Source organism: Pelophylax lessonae (genome assembly GCF_965119305.1).
Source record: "Pelophylax lessonae genome assembly, chromosome: 1".
In the NCBI taxonomy this organism is placed as follows: Eukaryota; Metazoa; Chordata; class Amphibia; order Anura; family Ranidae; genus Pelophylax; species Pelophylax lessonae.
Window position 1 is genome coordinate 693,123,819 of NC_138768.1, and position 23,428 is coordinate 693,147,246.

At 43.1% G+C, this 23,428-nt stretch overlaps 1 protein-coding gene across 1 annotated transcript in view; it reads right to left on the minus strand.

Moving 5' to 3' along the window:
• The window catches only part of LOC309545028 (putative ATP-dependent RNA helicase DDX60), a 496,323-nt gene that overhangs the window by 102,293 nt on the left and 370,602 nt on the right, over positions 1-23,428 (minus strand). Inside the window, exon 31 of the mRNA XM_082244135.1 lies at positions 9,906-10,106. Coding sequence (XP_082100261.1) covers positions 9,906-10,106 — 201 coding nt within the window. The remainder of the gene's footprint in view (positions 1-9,905; positions 10,107-23,428) is intronic.

Consider the following 23,428-nt stretch of genomic DNA (forward strand, 5'->3'; position numbering starts at 1 on the left):
TACCCTTGCTGTCCCCATCTTATTAAGGGGGGGGGGGATTTAAATCCACTGTTACTTGCAGGCCCTTCCAGATTCCGTAATTTATTCATTGCAACACTAGGTATATGATGTGACGGGAGTCACTTTGGTCGGGGGCCCATGGAACCCAGCTTACCTTAGAGAGGTTGAGAAATCCATGTCTCAGCCCCCTAAGCCCCTCTTATATGTAAGTCACCCTGTGTCTTTTGGGGGCACAGGGTGGTCAAGGAAATTATGGACTTCATGGACACTGAGAACATGGTTTGGATATCTTCAAATGGGAGAGTAATATTTATCAACAATATCTCTCATGAAATATGAAGATTTAATCCCACTTTACACTGTGAGACATATAGCCTGTTGCCATGAAGTCTGTGACTCCTACATAATCAAAGCAATGCTTAGATGTGTATTCCATGTACTTCAATGTAGGAGATGGACAGACTGCTAGAGGGGTCTCTTGCTATTGTCTGTATAATAAGGTGTTGTGTTTATACTTAGGATAATGTATGTGTAATTTGGCAGTCTGGTCTTCCATGCTGGTTTAAGTGCGCTGAGTTATTTAGCATGTTAATGATAACCTTGTCTAGATGGGATTAGCCATGAGTCAGCTGTATCTCGTTATCTAACCATTGCGTGATGTTTTGGGTAAATATTTGGGTCATTGCTCATGTAATGACTGACATACTTCTCAAGTAAATAAAAAGTCTGTTTCTTGTTCAATAAAGGAGTTAGTTGTTTTCAAAAACATACAAGCTAAGTTGTCGGCTAGCTTTGTATGGGGGCGGCTGGAATATAGTTACATAGTTACATAGTTAGTGAGGTTGAAAAAAGACATCAGTCCATCCAGTTCAACCTATGATGTGTGTGTGTGTGTTTGCTTTTAACCGTACATTGTATACCCCTGTATGTTGTGGTCTTTAAGGTGTCCATCTAATAGTTTTTTGAAACTATCAATGCTCCCTGCTGATACGACTGCTTGTGGAAGAGAATTCCACATCCTTACCGCTCTTACAGTGAAGAACCCCTTACGCACTTTAAGGTTAAACCGCCTTTCCTCAAGTTTTAGTGAGTGGCCACGTGTCTTATTGTAAAGAAGAGAAGAGGAATCCGCGCTTAGGATAAGATATACAGAATAAAAAATGTATAAAAATAAATATGGATAAAACAATAATGGCTGCTGCCCACTTCAAAAGATGCTCCCCCGAGGGGGAGCATCAAGTATATATGTCAGAAGAGAAGTGATTGGTGCTGCCTGAGAAAGTAGGCTAATGGGAGATCTGAGTTGAGCTACTATAATCTAAAAGTGAAGCTCAACATATGTGAATGCACATAGAGTGTGTGTGGGAAAAAACTGGTATAACTAAAACAATGTGAAAAACACAGTGTATGTGTAGTATGTGTCTAAAATTAACACTGTGTGCTAGTATCCTATAGCAAACTCAATCAATAAATAAATAAATATGTTCACTGCCTAAGATGCATTGGAGAATAAGCATAAATGTAAATATAAAAAAATAATATAAATACAGTTCTAAAAGCAAAAAAATATAAATAGTGGTGATTTAAAAAGTGTTAGTGTGCAAAAGTGCTAGAAAAATATATAAATATGATACACTAATCAAACTGTATAAAGTGTGTATCGAATTATCATAACCATCTATTCGACTTAAAAAATAATAAAGTGCAAATGCATACTCATAAGCAGTGGAAATAAATAAGTGAATAAACTGTGTGCATCCCACACTGGTGGCAGTATTGAATACCAATCAATAAGTACAGCCGTGCAAAAAATATTATAAATTATAAAGGTGAAAACCATATAAACTCCAATAAATAAGTGCAGCCGTGCAAAAAATAGTATAAATTATAAATTACCTTCATAATTTATACTATTTTTTGCACGGCTGCACTTATTTATTGGAGTTTATATGGTTTTCACCTTTATAATTTATAATATTTTTGCACGGCTGTACTTATTGATTGGTATTCAATACTGCCACCAGTGTGGGATGCACACAGTTTATTCACTTATTTATTTCCACTGCTTATGAGTATGCATTTGCACTTTATTATTTTTTAAGTCGAATAGATGGTTATGATAATTCGATACACACTTTATACAGTTTGATTAGTGTATCATATTTATATATTTTTCTAGCACTTTTGCACACTAACACTTTTTAAATCACCACTATTTATATTTTTTTGCTTTTAGAACTGTATTTATATTATTTTTTTATATTTACATTTATGTGGAATAAGGGAATAATAACCGCGCTAAAGGAACAGATAAATTAGAACAGCAGCAACTTCAAGTGTGACCACACCCTAATAAATATTATACATATAAGTCGCGCTAAATATATTAGATGGAGATGTGAAGTCCATAAAAGTCCAAAACAATATTATTGATAAATTCCAGGACCAAACTCCCTTAAGGGTATGTGCTTACCAGATGAAGGTAAGGAAAAGGCAGTCTCGCTGCGTGGAAACTTGTCACCTTGACAGTAGATCCAAGCTTCTATGATCGATCAACTCAGTGGACATGGGATCATGAAAAGCAAAAAAAAGTACCGCAATAGCGTAAAACCCAACAAACAAATTGTGACTTTCACCATAGGTGTGGGTAAATGAAAATTGTGATGTGATATGACCTCCACCACAATAAATGAAATAAATAAATCATGCAAAAATATAGGGAACTTAGGGTGAATAACCCCTACCAGAGAGGTTAAGGGTTGATGCCTTGAGTGATTAATGTGTATCGGTTGGAGTAGCCTCTTACCAAACAGAAAAAATAATGACACAGTGAAGAAAACGTTGAAAAAAAGGTAATCGTGCTGAACCACCACCAGCTGAATTCGCCTCTTACCCTGGATAGATATAGATTAGCCAAAGTGCACTAAACAAATCCAGTGTACCACTCAGGAGCCAGCAATTTCACACCTGTGAGAGTTGCCTCTTACCACATATGAAGTTGTATCAAGCCTGTAGGGTAAATCAAGTGGCCAAAGACCGACCCCAAATTGAATCCAAGCCTGTGTGTATACGAATAACCAGGGGATCCGACCAGAGGTGTAGGTAACTGGGTCTCAGAAGTTTCAGCAATATAGGATATCACCACCATAAGAAGAAAGAAAGGGCTCCCATAGCGTAAAACCATAAAAGCATTTTATTCCATAAAAGCAAAAAAACTTACAAAGACCAGGAATGGGTGAGCAAATGAAGGTTGCCGCCGGCCGGACGGCTCCGCTCGTCCGCACTCGTGGGTCGCAGTCAGATGACGTCAGTACGCCGTTGCCCTGACGACGTTTCGTCACAGATGACGTTATCATCTGTGACGAAACGTCGTCAGGGCAACGGCGTACTGACGTCATCTGACTGCGACCCACGAGTGCGGACGAGCGGAGCCGTCCGGCCGGCGGCAACCTTCATTTGCTCACCCATTCCTGGTCTTTGTAAGTTTTTTTGCTTTTATGGAATAAAATGCTTTTATGGTTTTACGCTATGGGAGCCCTTTCTTTCTTCTTATGGTGGTGATATCCTATATTGCTGAAACTTCTGAGACCCAGTTACCTACACCTCTGGTCGGATCCCCTGGTTATTCGTATACACACAGGCTTGGATTCAATTTGGGGTCGGTCTTTGGCCACTTGATTTACCCTACAGGCTTGATACAACTTCATATGTGGTAAGAGGCAACTCTCACAGGTGTGAAATTGCTGGCTCCTGAGTGGTACACTGGATTTGTTTAGTGCACTTTGGCTAATCTATATCTATCCAGGGTAAGAGGCGAATTCAGCTGGTGGTGGTTCAGCACGATTACCTTATATTTACATTTATGCTTATTCTCCAGTGCATCTTAGGCAGTGAACATATTTATTTATTTATTGATTGAGTTTGCTATAGGATACTAGCACACAGTGTTAATTTTAGACACATACTACACATACACTGTGTTTTTCACATTGTTTTAGTTATACCAGTTTTTTCCCACACACACTCTATGTGCATTCACATATGTTGAACTTCACTTTTAGATTATAGTAGCCCAACTCAGATCTCCCATTAGCCTACTTTCTCGGCAGCGCCAATCACTTCTCTTCTGACATATACGTGTCTTATTGTATCTCCTTTCTCTGAATAGTTTGTTCCTTATGCTCGGGTCGCCAGTACAGTATTTGTACATTGATATCATATCCCCCCTCAATCGTCTCTTCTCCAGAGAGAATAGGTTCAGTGCTTGTAGTCTTTCCTCATAGCTGATGTCCTCCATTCCCCTAATTATTTTTGTTGCCCTTCTCTGGACTTTCTCCAGTTCCAGCACATCCTTCCTGAGGACCGGTGCCCAGAACTGGACAGCATACTCCAGATGTGGCCAGACCAGAGTCTTGTAGAGCGGGAGAATAATCTCTTTATTTCTGGAGTGAATCCCCTTTTTTATACATCCCAGTATTCTGTTGGCTTTGCTTGCGGCGGCTTGGCATTGCATGCCACTGCCAAGCCTGTTGTCTACCAGTACCCCCAAGTCCTTTTCCATCCTAGACTCACCCAGAGGTTCCCCCCCTAGTGAGTAGCTTGCTTTCTGGTTTCTGGCCCCCAAGTGCATTACTTTACATTTTTCAACATTAAATCTCATCTGCCATGTAGTTGCCCACCCCGTTATTTTGTTCAGGTCCGCTTGCAAGGTTTCCACATCCTGCATAGAAGATATTGGCATGCCTAATTTAGTATCATCCGCAAATACTGAGATTGTACTCGATATCCCCTCCTCCAGATCATTTATGAATAAATTAAACAGGATTGGTCCCAGGACAGAACCCTGGGGGACCCCACTTTCCACACCCGCCCAATCCGAGTACTCCCCATTAATCACCACCCTCTGTACTCTCCCCTGGAGCCAGTTCTCTATCCAGGTACTCACCTTATGGTCCATACCTACCTTCCTTAGTTTGTACAGTAAGCGTTTGTGGGGAACGGTGTCAAAGGCCTTTGCAAAGTCCAGATACACCACATCCACAGGCTTTCCTTTATCTAGGTGGCAGCTCACTTCATCGTAGAAGGTTAATAGATTGGTTTGGCACGAACGATTTTTCATGAATCCGTGCTGATTACTACTTATAATACCGTTTTCATTACTAAAGTCTTGTATGTGGTCCCTTAACATCCCCTCCAAAATTTTGCAGACTACTGATGTTAGGCTGACCGGCCTATAGTTACCCGGGATATATCTCGGCCCCTTTTTAAATATTGGTACCACGTTGGCTTTTTTCCAATCAGCTGGCACCATACCAGTCTGTAAACTATCCTTAAAGATCAAGAATAATGGTCTGGCAATCACCTGGCTGAGCTCATTAAGAACCCTCGGGTGCAAGCCATCCGGTCCCGGGGATTTATTTATGTTAAGTTTCTCTAGATTAGCTCTGAGTCTATCCTCTGTTAGCCATGGTGGCACTTCCTGAGGTGTATTATTTAGTTCGGCCTTACAAGCAAGGTTCATGTAGCCCCCCGATTCCTTTGTGAAGACTGAAGAGAAGAAATGATTTAACACTTCCGCCTTTTCTCTGTCCTCAGTGGCCATTTTTCCTTTATCATCTTTTATGGGGCCAATGTGCTCTGGCCTCGCTTTCCTACTGTTTATATACTTAAAGAACTTCTTGGGGTTCTTTTTACTCTCCTCCGCTATATGTTCTATTTTAGCCGCCCTGATTTCATCTTTACATTTCTTATTACACTCTTTGTAGTGCTTAAATGCTGCCAATGACCCCTCAGTCTTGTATTTTTTGAAGGCCTTTTCTTTAGCTCTAATATACATTTTTATATTGGAGTTTAGCCACCCAGGGTTTAGTTTTGCTCTTTTAAATTTATTTCCCTGTGGAATGCACTGGCCCACCCCCTTGTTAAGTATGCTCTTGAAGCACTCCCATTTTTCCTCCGTGTTCTTTGTTCCCAGGGTTCTATCCCATTTGATATTTTCTAGCAGCGAGCGCAGTTTAGGGAAATTGGCTCTTTTGAAATTCAGTGTCCTTATATTACCCTTGTGTTTCCTATTACTGTAATTAATACTGAAACCAATTGACCTATGGTCACTGTTCCCTAAGTTGTCCCGTATTTCTATATCCGTGAGCAGGTCTGTATTGTTGGTAATCAGTAGGTCAAGTACCGCATTGTTTCTTGTCGGTGCATTCACCATCTGACCCATGAAATTGTCCTGCAAAACATTTAGGAACTGCCTAGCCTTGGCTGAGTGCGCGGTTCCTTCTGCCCAGTCTATATCCGGATAATTAAAGTCCCCCATTATAATTACATTTCCCATCCTTGCTGCCAATCCTATCTGTAACATGAGGTCCGCCTCACCCTCCTCCCTCTGGTTGGGGGGCCTATAGCATACGCCCAATATTACCTTCCCCACCGTGCCTTCCCTTTGAAGCTCTACCCATAGGGATTCTGCCTCATCCATAGCTCCATTATTAATATCATCCCTCATATTTACCTGTATACTGTTCTTAATATACAGACATACCCCTCCCCCTTTTTTACCCTCTCTATCCCTGCGATAAAGGGAATACCCCTGAATGGTCGCCATCCAGTCATGAGAGCTGTCAAACCAAGTCTCAGTTATCCCCACAAAATCTATGTCCTCCTCAAACATCAGCAGCTCCAGCTCTCCCATCTTGTTGGCCAAGCTTCTGGCATTGGCATACAAACCTCTTAATTTTGACCGGTTACATATATCCTCGTTTGATGTTTTTAGGCTGCTCTCTTGATTTTTCCCCGTACCCACCCTGGGTTTAGGAGCTCCGAACACCCTACCGCTAATGCCCCCATTTCTGCCCTCTGAAACTTGCTTTCAACTGGCTAATTCTACATCTGTACCCTCCCCCTGTCACCTAGTTTAAAAGCCCCTCTAACTTTGTGGCCATCCTCTCACCCAGTACGGCTGCACCCTCCCCATTTAGGTGCAATCCGTCCCTACCAAAGAGCCGGTGGCCGACTGAGAAGTCGGCCCAGTTCTCCAGGAACCCGAAACCCTCCTTACTACACCAGCTCCTCAGCCACTCGCTAACTTCCCTAATCTCCCACTGCCTCTCTGGTGTGGCTCGAGGTACAGGTAGTATTTCGGAAAATACTACCTTGGAGGTCCTAGTCCTCAACTTAGCGCCTAAGTCCCTGAAATCGTTTAGGACTCTCCATCTTCCTCTGCCTATGTCATTTGTACCCACGTGTACCATGACAGCTGGGTCTTCCCCAGCCCCACCCAATAATATGTTCACCCGATCCGCATATCTATCTATGTTCAAGACTGGAGGTAGCCGTATACTGACGGAAGCCCACAAACACAGTGTGGGTCGGTGGTTCCGTTACTTATGATATATCTGATTACGTGGTATCTGCCTGTTACAATATGTCAGCAGAACAACTACAGAAAAGTCTACACACCCCTGTTAAAATGTCAGGTTTCTGGGATGTAAAAAAAATGAGACAATGATAAATCATTTCAGAACTTTTATACCTTTATTATGACCTATAAGCTGTACAACTCAATTGAACAACAAACTGAAATCTTTTGGGGGGGGTGGGGAGTAAAAATAAAAAACTAAAATAATGCGGTTGCACAACTGGGGGTGTGGCTGTGTTCAGAATTAAGCAATCACATTCAAACTCATGTTAAATAGGAGTCAGTACACACCTGCCATCATTTAAAATGCTTTTGATTAACCCCAAATAAAAGTTCAGCTGTTCTAGTAGGTCTTTCCTGACATTTTCTTAGTCACATCATACAGCAAAAGCCATCATCTGCAGAGAGCTTCCATAGCATCAGAGGGATCTCATTGTTAAAAGGTATCAGTCAGGAGAAGGGTATAAAAGAATTTCCAAGGCATTAGATATATACCATGGAACACAGTGAAGATGGTCATCATCAAGTGGAGAAAATATGGCACAACAGTGACATTACCATGTACTGGACATCCCTCCAAAATTGATGAATAGACTAGACAAAAACTGGTCAGGGGGGCTGCCACGAGGCCTATAGGAACATTTAAGAAGCTGCAGGAATATCTGGCAAGTACTAGCTGTGTGGTACATGTGACAACAATCTCCTGTATTCTGTGGAGTGGCAAGACGAAAGCCTTTTCTTACGTAAAAATACAACCAAGCCCTTGCAAAAACACATCTGAAGTCTCCCAAAAGCATGTGGGAAAATGTGTTATGGTCTGAAGAAACCAAAGGTTGAACATTTTGCCATAATTCCAAAAGATATGTTTTGCATAAAAACAACACTGCACGTCACCAAAAGAACACCATACCCATAGTGAAGCATGGTGGTGGCAGCATCATGCTTTGAGGCTGTTTTTCTTCAGCTGGAACAGGGGCCTTAATCAAGGTAGAGGGAATTATGAACAGCTCCAAATATCAGTCAATATTGGCACAAAACCTTCAGGCTTCTGCGAGAAAGCTGAACATGAAGAGGAACTTCATCTTTCAGCATGACAACGACCCAAAGCATATATCCAAATTAACAAAGGAATGGCTTCATCAGAAGAAGAATAAGGTTTTGGAATTGCCCAACCAGAACCCAGACCTTAATCTGATTGAAAATCTGAGGGGTGATCTGAAGAGGGCTGTTCACAGGAGATGACCTGGCAATCTGACAGATTTGGAGTTTTTTGCAAAGAAGAGTGAGAAAATATTGCAAAGTCAAGATGTGCCATGCTGATAGACTCATACCCAAAAAGACTAAGTGATGTAATGAAATCAAAAGGTGCTCCAACACAGTATTCGTTTAAATGTGTGCACACTTATGCAACCATATTATTTTAGTTTTTTATTTTTACTTCCCTCCACCTAAAAGATTTCAGTTTGTTGTTCAACTGAGTTGTATAGTTTATAGGTCACATTAAAGGTGGAAAAAGTTCTAAAATAATTTATCTTTGTCTCATTTTTTTACATTGTAGAAACCTGACATTTTAACAGGGGTGGGTAGACATTATATCCACTGTAGATTATTACTAGATCACCTCCATGTCCATATACTGTATATAACATTGAGCAAAATCATTCTACAAATGTCACAACACATTTTAATGACTGTTATGGTGGTAATCTTTCTGCTATAAAAAATTCAAGCTATATAAAAGGTTTTTTCTCCTAAGGGAGGTGTTTTAAATCTCCTCTGTAAACAGGAAGTTTATTGGATCCTTCATCTCTAAACAGGACTGAATTTTGACTAGAATATTAGCCATTTTTATAAATAGCATCCTCCTATTTTCATCTGGTCTTGCTGATATAATTTATTATTTGAGACATCACACACACAGTCTCTTTAAAATGCATATTTCAATTGCAGACTTTTTTTTTTTTCTTCTTGTGTATTTATTACGGTTTCATGTGTGGAGTTATATTGTTTTTAGTTCATCTTTTTTATGATGACCATTTACTGATTTTTTTTGGAGTAGTTTCTTTCTTTGTAACAGTTTTCTGCTTACACCAATATGTAAGACTGGAGCCATATTTATATTGTTCTTACCTGTTTGCACCTGTGTGTGTGGTCTTTCTTTCCACAAATACATATGAAGCGGATATGCACTCTTGCAGACTAAGGCAAAGTGCCAATAAAGTATGAAACATGTTAGCCCCCTGGCCCAGCTCCCTCTCAATTCCACAGTTTTATCAATGCAGATATTCTGAGATAGCTTTATCCCACAATGTAATACTTTCATCTACTTCCTAGAAGACAGAGAATGCAGGCCAAGTCATTTTTTTATTGCAGACCACCTGCTTAGGGTGGGCTTGGAAAGTTACCCAATTTGAACTTTTATTTTTAGTCTAATAAAGGTTTTTCCCCTTTCTTCATAAAAGCCTAAACAGTGTTAAAAACCTACTTTAGCTTTAGCATCCTCTTTGTCATCCGCATTGGCTGCTAGCAGCATTAGTCTTAGTACAAGGGAAATACTCAGAGGAAACTGGCCCCTTAGCTCTGGAACATTGGACTTCATAAGCTTTTTCACTTTTGGCACTGGAATGTTGAAGAAGTATACACTTCCCTCTAGATCCAGTCCTCTTCTTCCAGCACGACCTGCCATCTAAAAAAAAAAAAATGGTATCATGTTTGTACCGTATCTACTGTATCTCTGCTTTTGTAAAAAATATGTATATAATCACAATTTCACTTTAAATTTTAACAATTTCTCTGATAAAGACACTGATGCAACACAACCTTACACCACAGGAAACAAGGTGTCACAATCTAGCCTGCAGATTTCTGTTTGTGAAATTCTTACCTCCTTGTAGCAGTATATTGCTAGATGTGTGACTCCATTTCACATGTGCTGCTGGCTTCTCGGGCAGCCTATGGGCATCACCTTGATCTACTATGGTTTTATATCCTTTTCCCTTCTATCACTTTCTGGATCGCCTTCTAGTCTGCCTCTCTATATATACTGTACATGTGCTTAATGCAGGCTGCACTGCCTGAGCAACTTCGCAGTTCTCTAAGCTTCTATTCCCTTTCTATTACACGTATTCTGCATCTGACTTTCTGTGTACCGACCCCGACTTTGTCTACTGTCTGTTCTTGCCTGCTGCCTGACCTGACCTTGGCTTGTTTCCTGGAATCCATCAATGAACTCCACACACATTAGTGTGTGGGGGCCACGCACTGATCCTGGCTTGATGCAAGGCCACCTTTACCATCAGGGGCTCTGGTAAAGAAGCAGGCTGGAGCTTAGACTCCATGCCCTGAGTTGGTAAGGCAATCTACAAGGATTCACTACCTCTTGTGCTGGGACTGCACTAGGCAAGACTTCCTAGAGCAGTCTCCGCCCATCTAGTGTCTATGAGCTGGTAACTTTCACAAAGCTGGCATTGAAATCTTAGCTCTTTCCCTATTACATTCTTCTGCATAAGAATCTTGGCAAACCTCCAGCCCTCTAATATAAACAACCAGCAGGTGCTGAGATTCGTTCACACCATGTCACACCATATTCATTTGATCAGCATTGATCAGGTTCAGATTTTAGCATATTTTTGGGTAGGAGAGAATTAAATAATAGAACATTTGGATACTGTTGTCCATATCGTTTCCCACTCTTCAAGGATTTTGGTAGCTGCTAAGTCAGACTCCCATTTTTAGTGTATATGTGTGGAGTTAAAAAAATAAATAAAAAATAATTATTATGAGTTATGAGTGTTTAGTATTTTGTAGACACGGTGCCCTGATGTGTGAGAGCTAGAATGCAACACTGTAGGAAGAAAGCGGTTTAACTGAAGGTTCTAATTTAGAGTTTCGACATCCAATGGTGGTGGGAGTGTGCAAGTTATCGTTCACTAGGGCTGCGGAATATAATCGAAAGATCGATGCATCGCGATTCGACCCTTCGCGATTCTGTATCGATGCGGGAACCCTGAATAATCGATTCCTGGCTCCTCCCCCCTCCCTCCCTCCACAGAAGTGTCATTGCTGGATTAATATGCAGCGGTGGCCTGGCTGCATCCGGCGCTGTTGCCCTCTCATTGGATGGTGTGTAGCCTCAGCACACCAACGGGCTGCCCCCACCACGCTCTCCCCCTTCCTCGGAATTTGTAGCTCTCACCTCCCCCATGGGCGGGTGTAGTCCTGCTCAAAGCCGACACAGACATGGCTGCAGCTATCATCACATCCCTCGGAAGAAACAGTCTGCTTCAGGAAATGAGCTGCGAGGGGAGGAGGAGGGGTGCACTGCTAGGAGTCCTCGGAAGATGAGAGACCAGCCTGTCATGCTAAAAGTAAGTGAGGAGTGAGTGAGTGCAGCATAGAAGTGGCCCATCCCCCACCTCTGCTGAACCTCTAGTCCGTGTACTGCTGTGCCTATCACATTGGGGCTTTTTTCTGTCTAGTTCTTCCTAAGATTTCCCTATAAACTTTCCCACCTGGAAACATCCACTTATCTACAAGTAGTATACTTGTAGATAGAATGCCTTCCTTTTTTTTTTTTTGATGTTGTTGACCTGCATTCTATCTAAGTTGCTACCAAAAGACTCAGCAATGATTTGTTAAAGTGATACTAAAGGGTATTATTATTTTTTTTTCTATAAAATAAAAAAGCTATCATACTTACCTGCTGGCCGTCTCTTGTACCATGTCTGCAGTCTCTGCCCCTCTCCTGTAGTGTATCTGTAGTCTGTGACCCTCTCCTGTAGTGCGTCTGCAGTCTCTGACCCTCTCCTGTAGTGTATCTGTAGTCACTGACCCTCTCTTGTAGTGCGTCTGCAGTCTCTGACCCTCTCCTGTAGTGTATCTGCAGTCTCTGACCCTCTCCTGTAGTGTATCTGCAGTCTCTGATCCTCTCCTGTAGTGTGTCTGCAGTCTGTGACCCTCTCCTGTAGTGTGTCTGCAGTCTCTGACCCTCTCCTGTAGTGTATCTGTAGTCTCTGACCCTCTCCTGTAGTACGTCTGAAGTCTCTGACCCTCTCCTGTAGTGTATCTGCAGTCTCTGACCCTCTCCTGTAGTGTGTCTGCAGTCTCTGACCCTCTCCTGTAGTATGTCTGCAGTCTGTGACCCTCTCCTGTAGTGTGTCTGCAGTCTCTGACCCTCTCCTGTAGTGTGTCTGCAGTCTCTGACCCTCTCCTGTAGTGTATCTGCAGTCTCTGACCCTCTCCTGTAGTGTATCTGCAGTCTCTGACCCTCTCCTGTAGTGTGTCTGTCTGCAGTCTCTGACCCTCTCCTGTAGTATGTCTGCAGTCTGTGACCCTCTCCTGCAGTGTGTCTGCAGTCTGTGACCCTCTCCTTTAGTGTGTCTGCAGTCTGTGACCCTCTCCTGTAGTGTGTCTGCAGTCTCTGACCCTCTCCTGTAGTGTATCTGCAGTCTCTGACCCTCTCCTGTAGTGTGTCTGCAGTCTCTGACCCTCTCCTGTAGTATGTCTTCAGTCTGTGACCCTCTCCTGTAGTGTGTTTGCAGTCTGTGACCCTCTCCTGTAGTGTGTTTGCAGTCTGTGACCCTCTCCTGTAGTGTGTTTGCAGTCTGTGACCCTCTCCTGTAGTGTGTCTGCAGTCTGTGACCCTCTCCTGTAGTGTGTCTGCAGTCTGTGACCCTCTCCTGTAGTGTGACATCTCTGACCCTCTCCTGTAGTGTGACAAGAGTGTCCTTTAAAAGCAAATGAAAATAAAAATGATTATTTCATGCTTGATGGTTTTTTTTTTTTTTTATAAAGTTTTGAAAACCATTGGGCAGTGGGCTGGGCATGGGCAGTAATCGTGATGCATCGCGGAATCGAATCGTATCGAATCGCGACCCTAATAATCGTAATCGCATCGAATCGTGAGGTAAGTAAAGATGCGCAGCCCTATCGTTCACCTAGGTAGACAAAAATCCTTGTACCAGCCCTGTCACTGAGTCTAGGGTAAGGGACTGATGGGAATTAGGTGGGAGATTGGTGTTTTCAATAAACCTATAATAAGGAAAGTAGTGCTATTTAAGAAGAAGAATAGTAGGCTTTAAAGTCTGGGACTCCCAGTCCATCTTGTTTTTTTAGGGATGAGCTGCAATAGAGTAGCCCTTTCAGTCCACTAGATACTGCAATTGTCTACCCCTATGTTGGGAATCCAGGATTTTGCTAACTTCCTGATGGTCATCCACCGAGACCAGAGAAGGACATCTCAAGGGTAGAGAGAACCTATTCTTAACAAAGGGTTTAAGCAAGGATACATGAAATGTATTAGAGAAACAGAGGTGAGGGGGTAAGTGAAGTTTATAAGCCACAGGATTAACTTGCAGAAGAATGCGAAAAGGTCCTATAAATCTAGGACCTAATTTGGAAGAGGGCTGTCACAGCTTAATGTTCTTGGTGGACAACCATACCAGCTAATTAGGACGAAAGCGGGGAGCAGGTTTTCTGCGATGGTCCGCAAACCCTTTGTATCGTGTACAGACTGCAGCAGAACCTTTGTTACGTTCCTCCAGTGCTTCGTTAATCTAGACATCATGTTGGCTGCTGCAGCTACCTCTACCAGAGAAGACTGGAAGGGAAAAACCCTAGGTTGATACCCAAAGGCAGCTTGGAATGGGGAACATCTTAGGGAAGAGTGCCATTGCAAACTGTGCACCAATTCAGCTAGAGGTAACATCTCACACCAGTTGTCATGTTCAGCATTGAAATAAGCTCTCTAAATCTTTCCGTTTAGCCATTAGATTGGGGGTGTTATCCCAAAGACAAGGAATTCTGGATCCCCAGAAGTTTGCAAACGGCCCTACAAAACGAGGATATGAATTGAGGGCCTCTGTCGCTAACAATATCGACCGGGATGCCGTATAAACGGATGACATTTTCAAGGAAGGAAAAAGCCAAGCTGGGGGCAGAAGGTAATGCGGGCATGGGAATGAAGTGGGCCAACTTAGAAAATCAAATAAACTACAACCCACATGACAGTATTCCCACTGAAGGAGGGCAAGTCCACGATAAAGTCCATGCTAATATGAGTCCAGGGAGCCCTAGGTACCGGTAATGGTTGTAGTAGACCATGGTTGTAGTAGACCTTGTGGAACAGATCGATGCATCTTGAAGGGCTGCACAAACCAAACAAGCTTTAACAAAGGCTATAACATCCCTCTTTAAAGTAGGCCACCAGACCAGGGGTTTCAGGCGTAGGGAGGTTTGATTGATACCAGGGTGTCCTGATTAGTGATTGACCAATATCGGTTTTTCGTTGCCAATACCGATATTTTGGCCAATGCATATCGGTATCGGCCGATATGCGCCAATATTTTGAACATTTAAAGTTTTGCAAAATAAACACAAATTTCGACACAATTCTGTTACTGAACATGTTAAACTTTCTTTATTAACAGTTAAACAGTGCAGTAAGTACAAATTAAACTGGTAGAAAAACACTAGACAGCAGAACAAACAGCTAGTAGACAGTGGATTGGAGGAGTCTGTGGACTAGTACTGCTGCAGTTGTGCACTCACTCACAATGATTTTAAATCACTACTGCAGTGCAGTCAGTGCAAATTAAATGCTAGAAAAAAAGCTAGACAACAAAAAAAACAGCTAGACAGTGGATTGGAGGAGTCAGTGGACTACTGCTGCAGTAGTGCACTCACTGCAATGATTTTAAATCCCTAACTGCAGTCAGTACAAAACTGCTAGAAAAAAAAGCTAGACAGTGGGGAGTCAGTGGACTACTGCTGCAGTAGTACACTCATTCACTGAAATCATTTTAAATCACTACTGCACTACTGCACTACTGCAGTGACTGCAGTAGTGATTTAAAATTATTTACAGTGAGTGGCACACTACTGCAGCAGTAGTCCACTGACTCCAATCCACTGTCTAGCTTTTTTTCTAGCAGTTTTGCACTGACTGCAGCACAGCACAGTCAGTGCAAAACTGCTAGAAAAAAAGCTAGACAAAAGCTAGACAGTGGAATGGATTGGAGTGGAGTCACTGGACTGGACAGACACTACTACTACACTTTCAATACTCCCAGTTAAGTAGAACAATATTATAGTGCAGAAAGCATAACATTTCAGCATGTTCACCAGTTAAACGTCTTCTTTTCTTTTCAAAAATTGCTGCCACTTTACTGAAAATATGCTCACTTGGTACCGAGGAAGGAGGAGCAGAAAGGTATCTCCTAGCATGAGAAGCAAGTCTTTTGTAGCGTGCCTTATTTTCTATTTTCTTTCCACCACTGAAGAGGATCACTTTTTCTGTCAATTACTGGTTCCTTCAAATAGAGATGAAGTTCATCATCCAGGCTCATTGTTGCAGATTCTGAAGAATCGTCCGCATGAGGCGCCAATAAAACACTGAACATGGCATCTATTTGACCACAATGAATTTTCTCTTCTAAAAGAGAAATAGGGGTGATGGCGCTGCCTGTATAAATTTAGATATAATAAAGATATAATAAACTGTGAATTAAAGTGCCTCATGCGAAAACAATAATGTGTATACTCATACAATAGTATGTTCCATAAAACATCAATTGGGTGCAAGTGCAAAGTATAAAGGTGCCTTCAAGAAAATTAGAAAGTGACTGGTGCAATAAATATATAAACAATAAATAATAGCTAATATTGATAATATTTAACATGCAATATTAATGTGCTAAAAAATAAGGTGCTATATGATGTGAACTGTTCCACTCATACCACGTGTTGATATGGGGAGTTTATATAAAGTGCCAACAGAGCCAAATAGAAAAAAGTTTTTAAAATACAGATTGCAAGTCCAGTAAGGAGAGATCCAGTAAAAAAGTCTATGTCATATACGGTGACTTCAAGAACAATAAAGGTGACAACACTCGGAAAATCAACACTCAGGTGAAAGGTGACCCCGTGGTGGGTGGTAAGGTGCTGGGATTCCTTTGGTAAAAATGCACACTTACCAAAGACACCCACCCCACACAGGGGTATAGAGCGGGTGCTTTAATGGGTCTGGCAACCTAGCGATATCCTCCTATCCCTGGATGGAGGGTGTGTGCCGAGGATCAGGCTGGTCCTGGTATGGATATACCCTGGGATAGTCCCCTGTGTGCCTTCCTGACCTAGGTGTGTTCCGAGGGATCCACTCAGCTCCACTCCCGATATTTATACCAGAAAATGAATAGTGGACATAGCGTAATTCCGTAATGTACTTTATTGAGCAAAACAATGCAAAGGTACTCACATTAAACAGGTAAAAATCGAGCGTGACTGTATTAACCGAGCGCTTGCGATCCAAGCCTCGTTCCCATGCGGGTTTACCGGAAATGACTCGACACGCCCTGTCGAGACAGGGCGTGTCGAGTCATTTCCGGTAAACCCGCATGGGAACGAGGCTTGGATCGCAAGCGCTCGGTTAATACAGTCACGCTCGATTTTTACCTGTTTAATGTGAGTACCTTTGCATTGTTTTGCTCAATAAAGTACATTACGGAATTACGCTATGTCCACTATTCATTTTCTGGTATAAATATCGGGAGTGGAGCTGAGTGGATCCCTCGGAACACACCTAGGTCAGGAAGGCACACAGGGGACTATCCCAGGGTATATCCATACCAGGACCAGCCTGATCCTCGGCACACGCCCTCCATACAGGGATAGGAGGATATCGCTATGTTGCCAGACCCATTAAAGCACCCGCTCTATACCCCTGTGTGGGGTGGGTGTCTTTGGTAAGTGTGCATTTTTACCAAAGGAATCCCAGCACCTTACCACCCACCACGGGGTCACCTTTCACCTGAGTGTTGATTTTCCGAGTGTTGTCACCTTTATTGTTCTTGAAGTCACCGTATATGACATAGACTTTTTTACTGGATCTCTCCTTACTGGACTTGCAATCTGTATTTTAAAAACTTTTTTCTATTTGGCTCTGTTGGCACTTTATATAAACTCCCCATATCAACACGTGGTATGAGTGGAACAGTTCACATCATATAGCACCTTATTTTTTAGCACATTAATATTGCATGTTAAATATTATAAATATTAGCTATTATTTATTGTTTATATATTTATTGCACCAGTCACTTTCTAATTTTCTTGAAGGCACCTTTATACTTTGCACTTGCACCCAATTGATGTTTTATGGAACATACTATTGTATGAGTATACACATTATTGTTTTAGCATAAGGCACTTTAATTCACAGTTTATTATATCTTTATTATATCTAAATTTATACAGGCAGCGCCATCACCCCTATTTCTCTTTTATCCAGTGTATAGTCTCCGGACTATCATCCAGGGAGGCTGCAGCCTATTTTTAGATATATTTATACATATTTTTTATGTATATAAAATTTATATATATCTTTTTTACCCATTCATTTATTCACCTATCTATCCATTTAGTCCATAGCGCGGAAGTTTCATTTTTTTTTTTTCTAATTTTCTTTTCTGTCCGTTGTCTTTTTGGACATATTTCTCCTGCATCCTGCTTTTCCATATCAGAAATCTTCTCTTCTTGACTTTTCTTTTCGTCAGGAACCCCCTGCACCTTCTGTTGAATATCTTCTGTCAGGCGTTGTTTTGCCTTGGCCAATATATCATCAGAAGAGAAAGGATGGTTCTTGTATCAAGGATCCAAAAGACATGCAAGCACAACATTTTTATTCTCCTCATGCTTCTCAAAACGTTTTGCGAGGCTGTCCCTCATGGCCCGCCTACATGCTTTAATGCCATGTGTGTTGTGTCCTTCATTCTGTTGAAGAAGCATCTTCAGCACTCTCACACATGGGATGACAGAAGACACAGATGAGTCGTATTGACTCACCTCTAGTGTCACTGCCTCAATGGGTAGGAGGGTCTCAATGATGTTGGCTACTATGTCCCATTGATCAGCAGTAGGACAAGAATGTCCTCCAAGTCCATATTCACCAGAATACATGGCGAGAGCTTGCTTTTGCTCCAGCATCCATTGCAGCATGTGTAGTGTTGAATTCCATCGTGTTGGAACAGCCTGTATCAAGTTGTTTTTGGGTAGGCCAAGGTCTTCCTGAATGCACCTCAGTCGCTGCTTGGCAAGGATAGAATGGTGGAAATGGCCTGCGCACTTCTTCAGCATGCTAATTATGTCAAGCAAAGCTTTCTGGTGTGACAGACCATCATTTACCACAAGTTGGAGGGTGTGTGCCATGCAACTGAGGTCTGACACTTCAGCAAGTTTCATTCCTTTCACCATGTTCGCTCCGCTGTCTTGAAGCACAAGCATCACTCGGTCTTTGGTGATTCCCCATTCTTCTAGCATGCCTAGAAACATTTCTCTAATGTACTCCCCAGTGTGGGATCCTTGCATCACTTTTGTATTCAACACCAAATGCCTTCTTGTCCATTGGCTGTCAATGAAGTGGCATGTAAGACTCATTAGTGATTCTGTTTGTCCTGATCAGCAGTCAGTCGTGAATGAGAGTGAGTTGCCAGCATTCTCTGGTTGCAACATAGCCTTTACTTTCTCAACGACCTTTTGGTGAATCTTTTCCAGCATTTCAGTTCGATAAAATTTGTCACTCTTAAGTGTGTACCTTGGCTCAACTATGGACATCAACCGCTTAAATCCAGAGTCAGACACTATTGTAAATGGCTAATTATCAGTGACCATCATCTCTGTGATTATTCTGTCCAGCAGTTGGGATCTTCCATCCGATTTTAGCCACCTGTTTTTATTCTGAAACATATCTGTTATTGTTGCCTGGGATAGTGAAGTTTCACCTTGCGATTCATTTTGTTTTTTCTGTGCTGCATGATACAATTCAACATGATGAACTCTTAGATGGGCCCAAAGATTAGACATATTTTTGTTTTTTGCAGTGATTGATCCCATGCTTACATTGTTTTTGCAAGTGTTGCACAGTGCTGCTGCTTTTCCTGGAGATGGAGATGAGAAATAGTCCCAGACCACACTTTTAATTTTTCGATCTGCATCCATCTCCATTGAAATTAGAAAGACACAAATTATATTTAATATAGGCTAAAAAAAAATGGCTGTCTGGGACCCTGTGGTGATGAGTGGCTGGCACCCTTTGGTGGGTGGCTTGCTGGCACCCTTTGGTGGGTGGCTGGCTGGCACCTTTTGGTGGGTGGCTTGCTGGCACCCTTTGGTGGGTGGCTGGCTGGCACCCTTTGGTGACTGGCTGGCTGGCACACTGTGGTGGGTGGCTGGCTAGCTGGCACCCTTTGGTGGCTGGCTGGCACCCTGTGTGGTGGGTGGCTGGCACCCTTTGGCGGGTGGCTGGCTGGCTAGCACCCTTTGGTGGCTGGTTGGCACCCTGTGGTGGGTGGCTGGCTGGCTGGCACCCTGTGGTGGATGGCTGGCTGGCACCCTTTGGTGGCTGGCTGACTGGCACTCTGTGTGGTGGGTGGATGGCTGTTACAGGCCCAGGGCCTGTGACTGGCTAGCTGGGACAGGCAGGGCCTGTGGCTGGCTGGTACAGGCAGGGCCTATGTCTGGCTGGTACAGGCCTGTGGGTGAGTGCGGGTGGCTGGCTGGCTGGCACCGGACAGCTGTGGGTGGGTGGCTGCGGCGGCTGTGTTACACAATGTGCACTGTGACTGGTCATTGTACTGTATGATAATTTGAGAATAACTCACTGACTGTCGCAGAATGTATGTGGCCGCAGCGGCTGTAGTAAAACACACTGTGCGACTCCAAAAAGAAGGCCGCAGAAGCTGTCCCAGACTCCCAGTGCGCGTAGGCTCGTGGCGCAACATACGCGATGATGTCACAGCAAATATCGGCAATATCGGTAACTTCAGAGGCCAATTCCGATATATCGGGGAAAGTGCATATCGGCCCCCGATATATTGGTGTTGCCGATAATCGGTCGATCCCTAGTCCTGATACCTTCTGCCCATGGGCCCATTGCAAAACTTCTTTCCGTAGTTCAAGGGGAACAAACAAGGTATTGGGCGGAACTGAGAGATTAGAAGGTGCTCGAGATTGGGCAGCCAACAAGTTCCTTTGTAGAGTTGTATCCAGTTGAGCAATAATTTGTTCAGGAGGAACAATATCATCCGGAGATGTTTGCAGACTCTCACAAGTGCCGAGACAGGGCATCAGCCTTGACGTTCTTGGTGCCCAGAATGTATGTTACCACAAAGTTAAACTGGGAGAAAAAAAGTGCCCAGCGGGCTTGTCTGGAATTTAGTCTTTGAACTTTCTCCAAGTAGGTCAGATTCTTATGGTTAGTTTGAACCACAGCCAGAATTTCCATACCTTCTAATAAGTGTCTCCATTCGGAGAATGCTAGCTTTATAGCCAAAAGCTCTCTATTCCCTATGTCGTAGTTTTGTTCTGTGACAGACACATTTTTTAGAAGGTAACTGGATGAAGCCTTTTGGAAGTAGGTTCTCGTTGAGACAATACTGCTCCGGCGTCTACTTCAGAGGCATCAACCTCCAAGATAAATTAGGCAAATGGCTGAGTACAGGAGCGGAGCAAAAGGCAGACTTTAAAAGAGCGAACGCCTGATAAACTTTCGATAATAATTACAGAACCCAATGAATCGCTGAATCTCTTTTAAAGTGGTCGGTCTGGACCATAGTAAGATGGCATCGAGCTTTTTGGAATTCATCTGGAATCCTTCTGACAAAATTCTATAACCCAGGAAGGGTATTTCTGGTAGTTCAAAGGAGCACTTAGAAAGTTTGGCGTACAACCTATGATCCCTTAAACATTGGGGAACCGTGCGTACATGGCAGTGATAATGCTGTAAATCCTTAGGGTGAACAAGTATATCGTCAAAGTATACAACAACGAAAGTGTCGAGTAGATCCCTGAAAATGTCCTTCACGAATTCCTGGAATACAGCGGGGACATTGCAAAGTCCAAATGGCATCACTCAACACTCATAATGCCCTCTATGAGTGTTGAATGCGGTCTTCCATTTGTCTCCTGCTTTGATTCTAATGAGATTGCAGGCAGAACGAGGGTCCACTTTGGTAAAGATCTTAGATCCTTGCACACGGTCAAACAGTTCAGTATTTAAGGGGAGAGGATACCGATTCTTTACCGTGATACGAATGAGAGCCCTGTAGTCAATGCAATGCCTAAGTCCTCCATCTTCTTTTTCCACAAAAAAGAATCCCGCCCCCACGGGAGAGGTGGAAGGGCGAATGAAACCCTTTGTTAGACTGTCTTCGATGTACTCTTCCATCACCTTAGTCTCCACGAGGCTGAGGGGATAGGTTCTACCTTTAGGTAGGGGAGCTCCAGGTAGCAAATCAAAAGCGCAGTCATAAGGGTGGTGGGGAGGGAGGGGGAACCCCTGCTTCCTTTTCAGAAAACACGTCAGCAAAATCGACATAGGCTTCAGGTAATCCAGGGGCAGTATTAACCAAATGAATGGACACATCATGTACTACCTTCTGGAGACAGTTGACATGACAGGAAGTGCTCCAGGCAGAAATTTGACCAGAGGACAAGTCAATAGACGGGTTGTGCTTACACAACCAGGGATAACCAAGAATTACTGGGTACTTAGGAGACGGAATGACATCAAATGATAAGACCTCAAAATGTAGGGCACCCAACATGACGGAAAGAGGCTTGGTTTCACGAGTGATAAGACCGTCACCAAGAGGGTCTCCACCCAGAGTAGTTACACAGAGCGGTGGGTCTTTAGGAACAGCCAGAATTAGAAGAACCTGTTCTGCATCGAGAAATACCCCACCAGCACCGGAATAAATAAAAGCAACTGTGGAACAGCACTTATCATTCCAGGACAAGGATATAGGGACTACTAGTTTCTCTTGAGGAGGATTCAAAACAGCATGGCCTAATGGGGCTCCTCGAACATTCATTAAGTCCGGAAGTTTTCCGGCCGAACTGAACAAGTACGCAGAAGGAGACCCGGCTTTCCACAATATAGACTGATGCCTAGGGTCCTGCATTTGGTACATTCATTGTCAGACAAATGCATGGCCCCTACATCCAGGGGTTCTTCCTCAGACCCGACAGAAGAAGGGACAGAAAGGGCTAGTGATTGCAGAGGGGGAGATTTAGCACCAAACCTTTGAGGAATAAATTGTCTCTGGTGCCCGCTCTCTAACTGGCATTCAGAGAAGTGAGTATCCACCAGGATACACAAATTGATGAAATCGTCCAGAGCCACTGGGACCTCATGGTAGGTTAGTTCCTCCTTTATGCGCTCTGCAAGACCTCTGCGGAAGGCAGCCTTAAGAGCCCAAACATCCAAAGTAGTCTCTACCACAAGCGTACGGAATTCAATGGCAAAATATGCTACCGTGCGTTTACCCTGATGTAGATTGAGAATACAGGACTCGGCTGCAGATACTCTGCCAGGAATGTCAAATACTTTTGCAAAGGTTTTCATAAACATGAGATAATCAGAAAGAAAAGGCAAATCTTTCTCAAGAAGAGGAGACACCCAGGACAAAGCACTGCCCTTTAGCAAGGAAATAATAAAAGTTACCTTGGCTTGAGCAAAGGCAAACACAAAAGGTTGGTTCCTAAAATGCAAGCGGTAGTGGTTGAGAAACCCCCTGCACTCCAAAGGGTTCCCATCATACTTCTCAGGGAGATGGATCTTAGGTACGGAAGTACCCTGGGGGCTAGACACAACAACAGGTTCCCTAGCCCCAGACTCTTGGTTACCAGAAGTAGCTGGCCTAGAACCCCGTGCAGTAGACAAAGAGGATAACATAGCCGTGATAGCATCCAATTTCCCCTCGAATGCCTGCACCCAATTGACCTGCTCTCCCAACAGTTGTCCCTGAAGAGAAACTGCCTGCACCAACTCGCTGAGGTCCATCTGGCCCTCGTATAATATCAGGTCTGTCAGGAGACTCTAACTGTCTCTTAAGTTTCCTGACCAGTAGTCTTCTTATCCCAGTATCAGGTGGAAGGGCGGTTGAGATCCTACAGCCAGAAATATGGGACCTCAATAGAAAGTGCACACAGGCTATATCAAGGAACACCAAACAA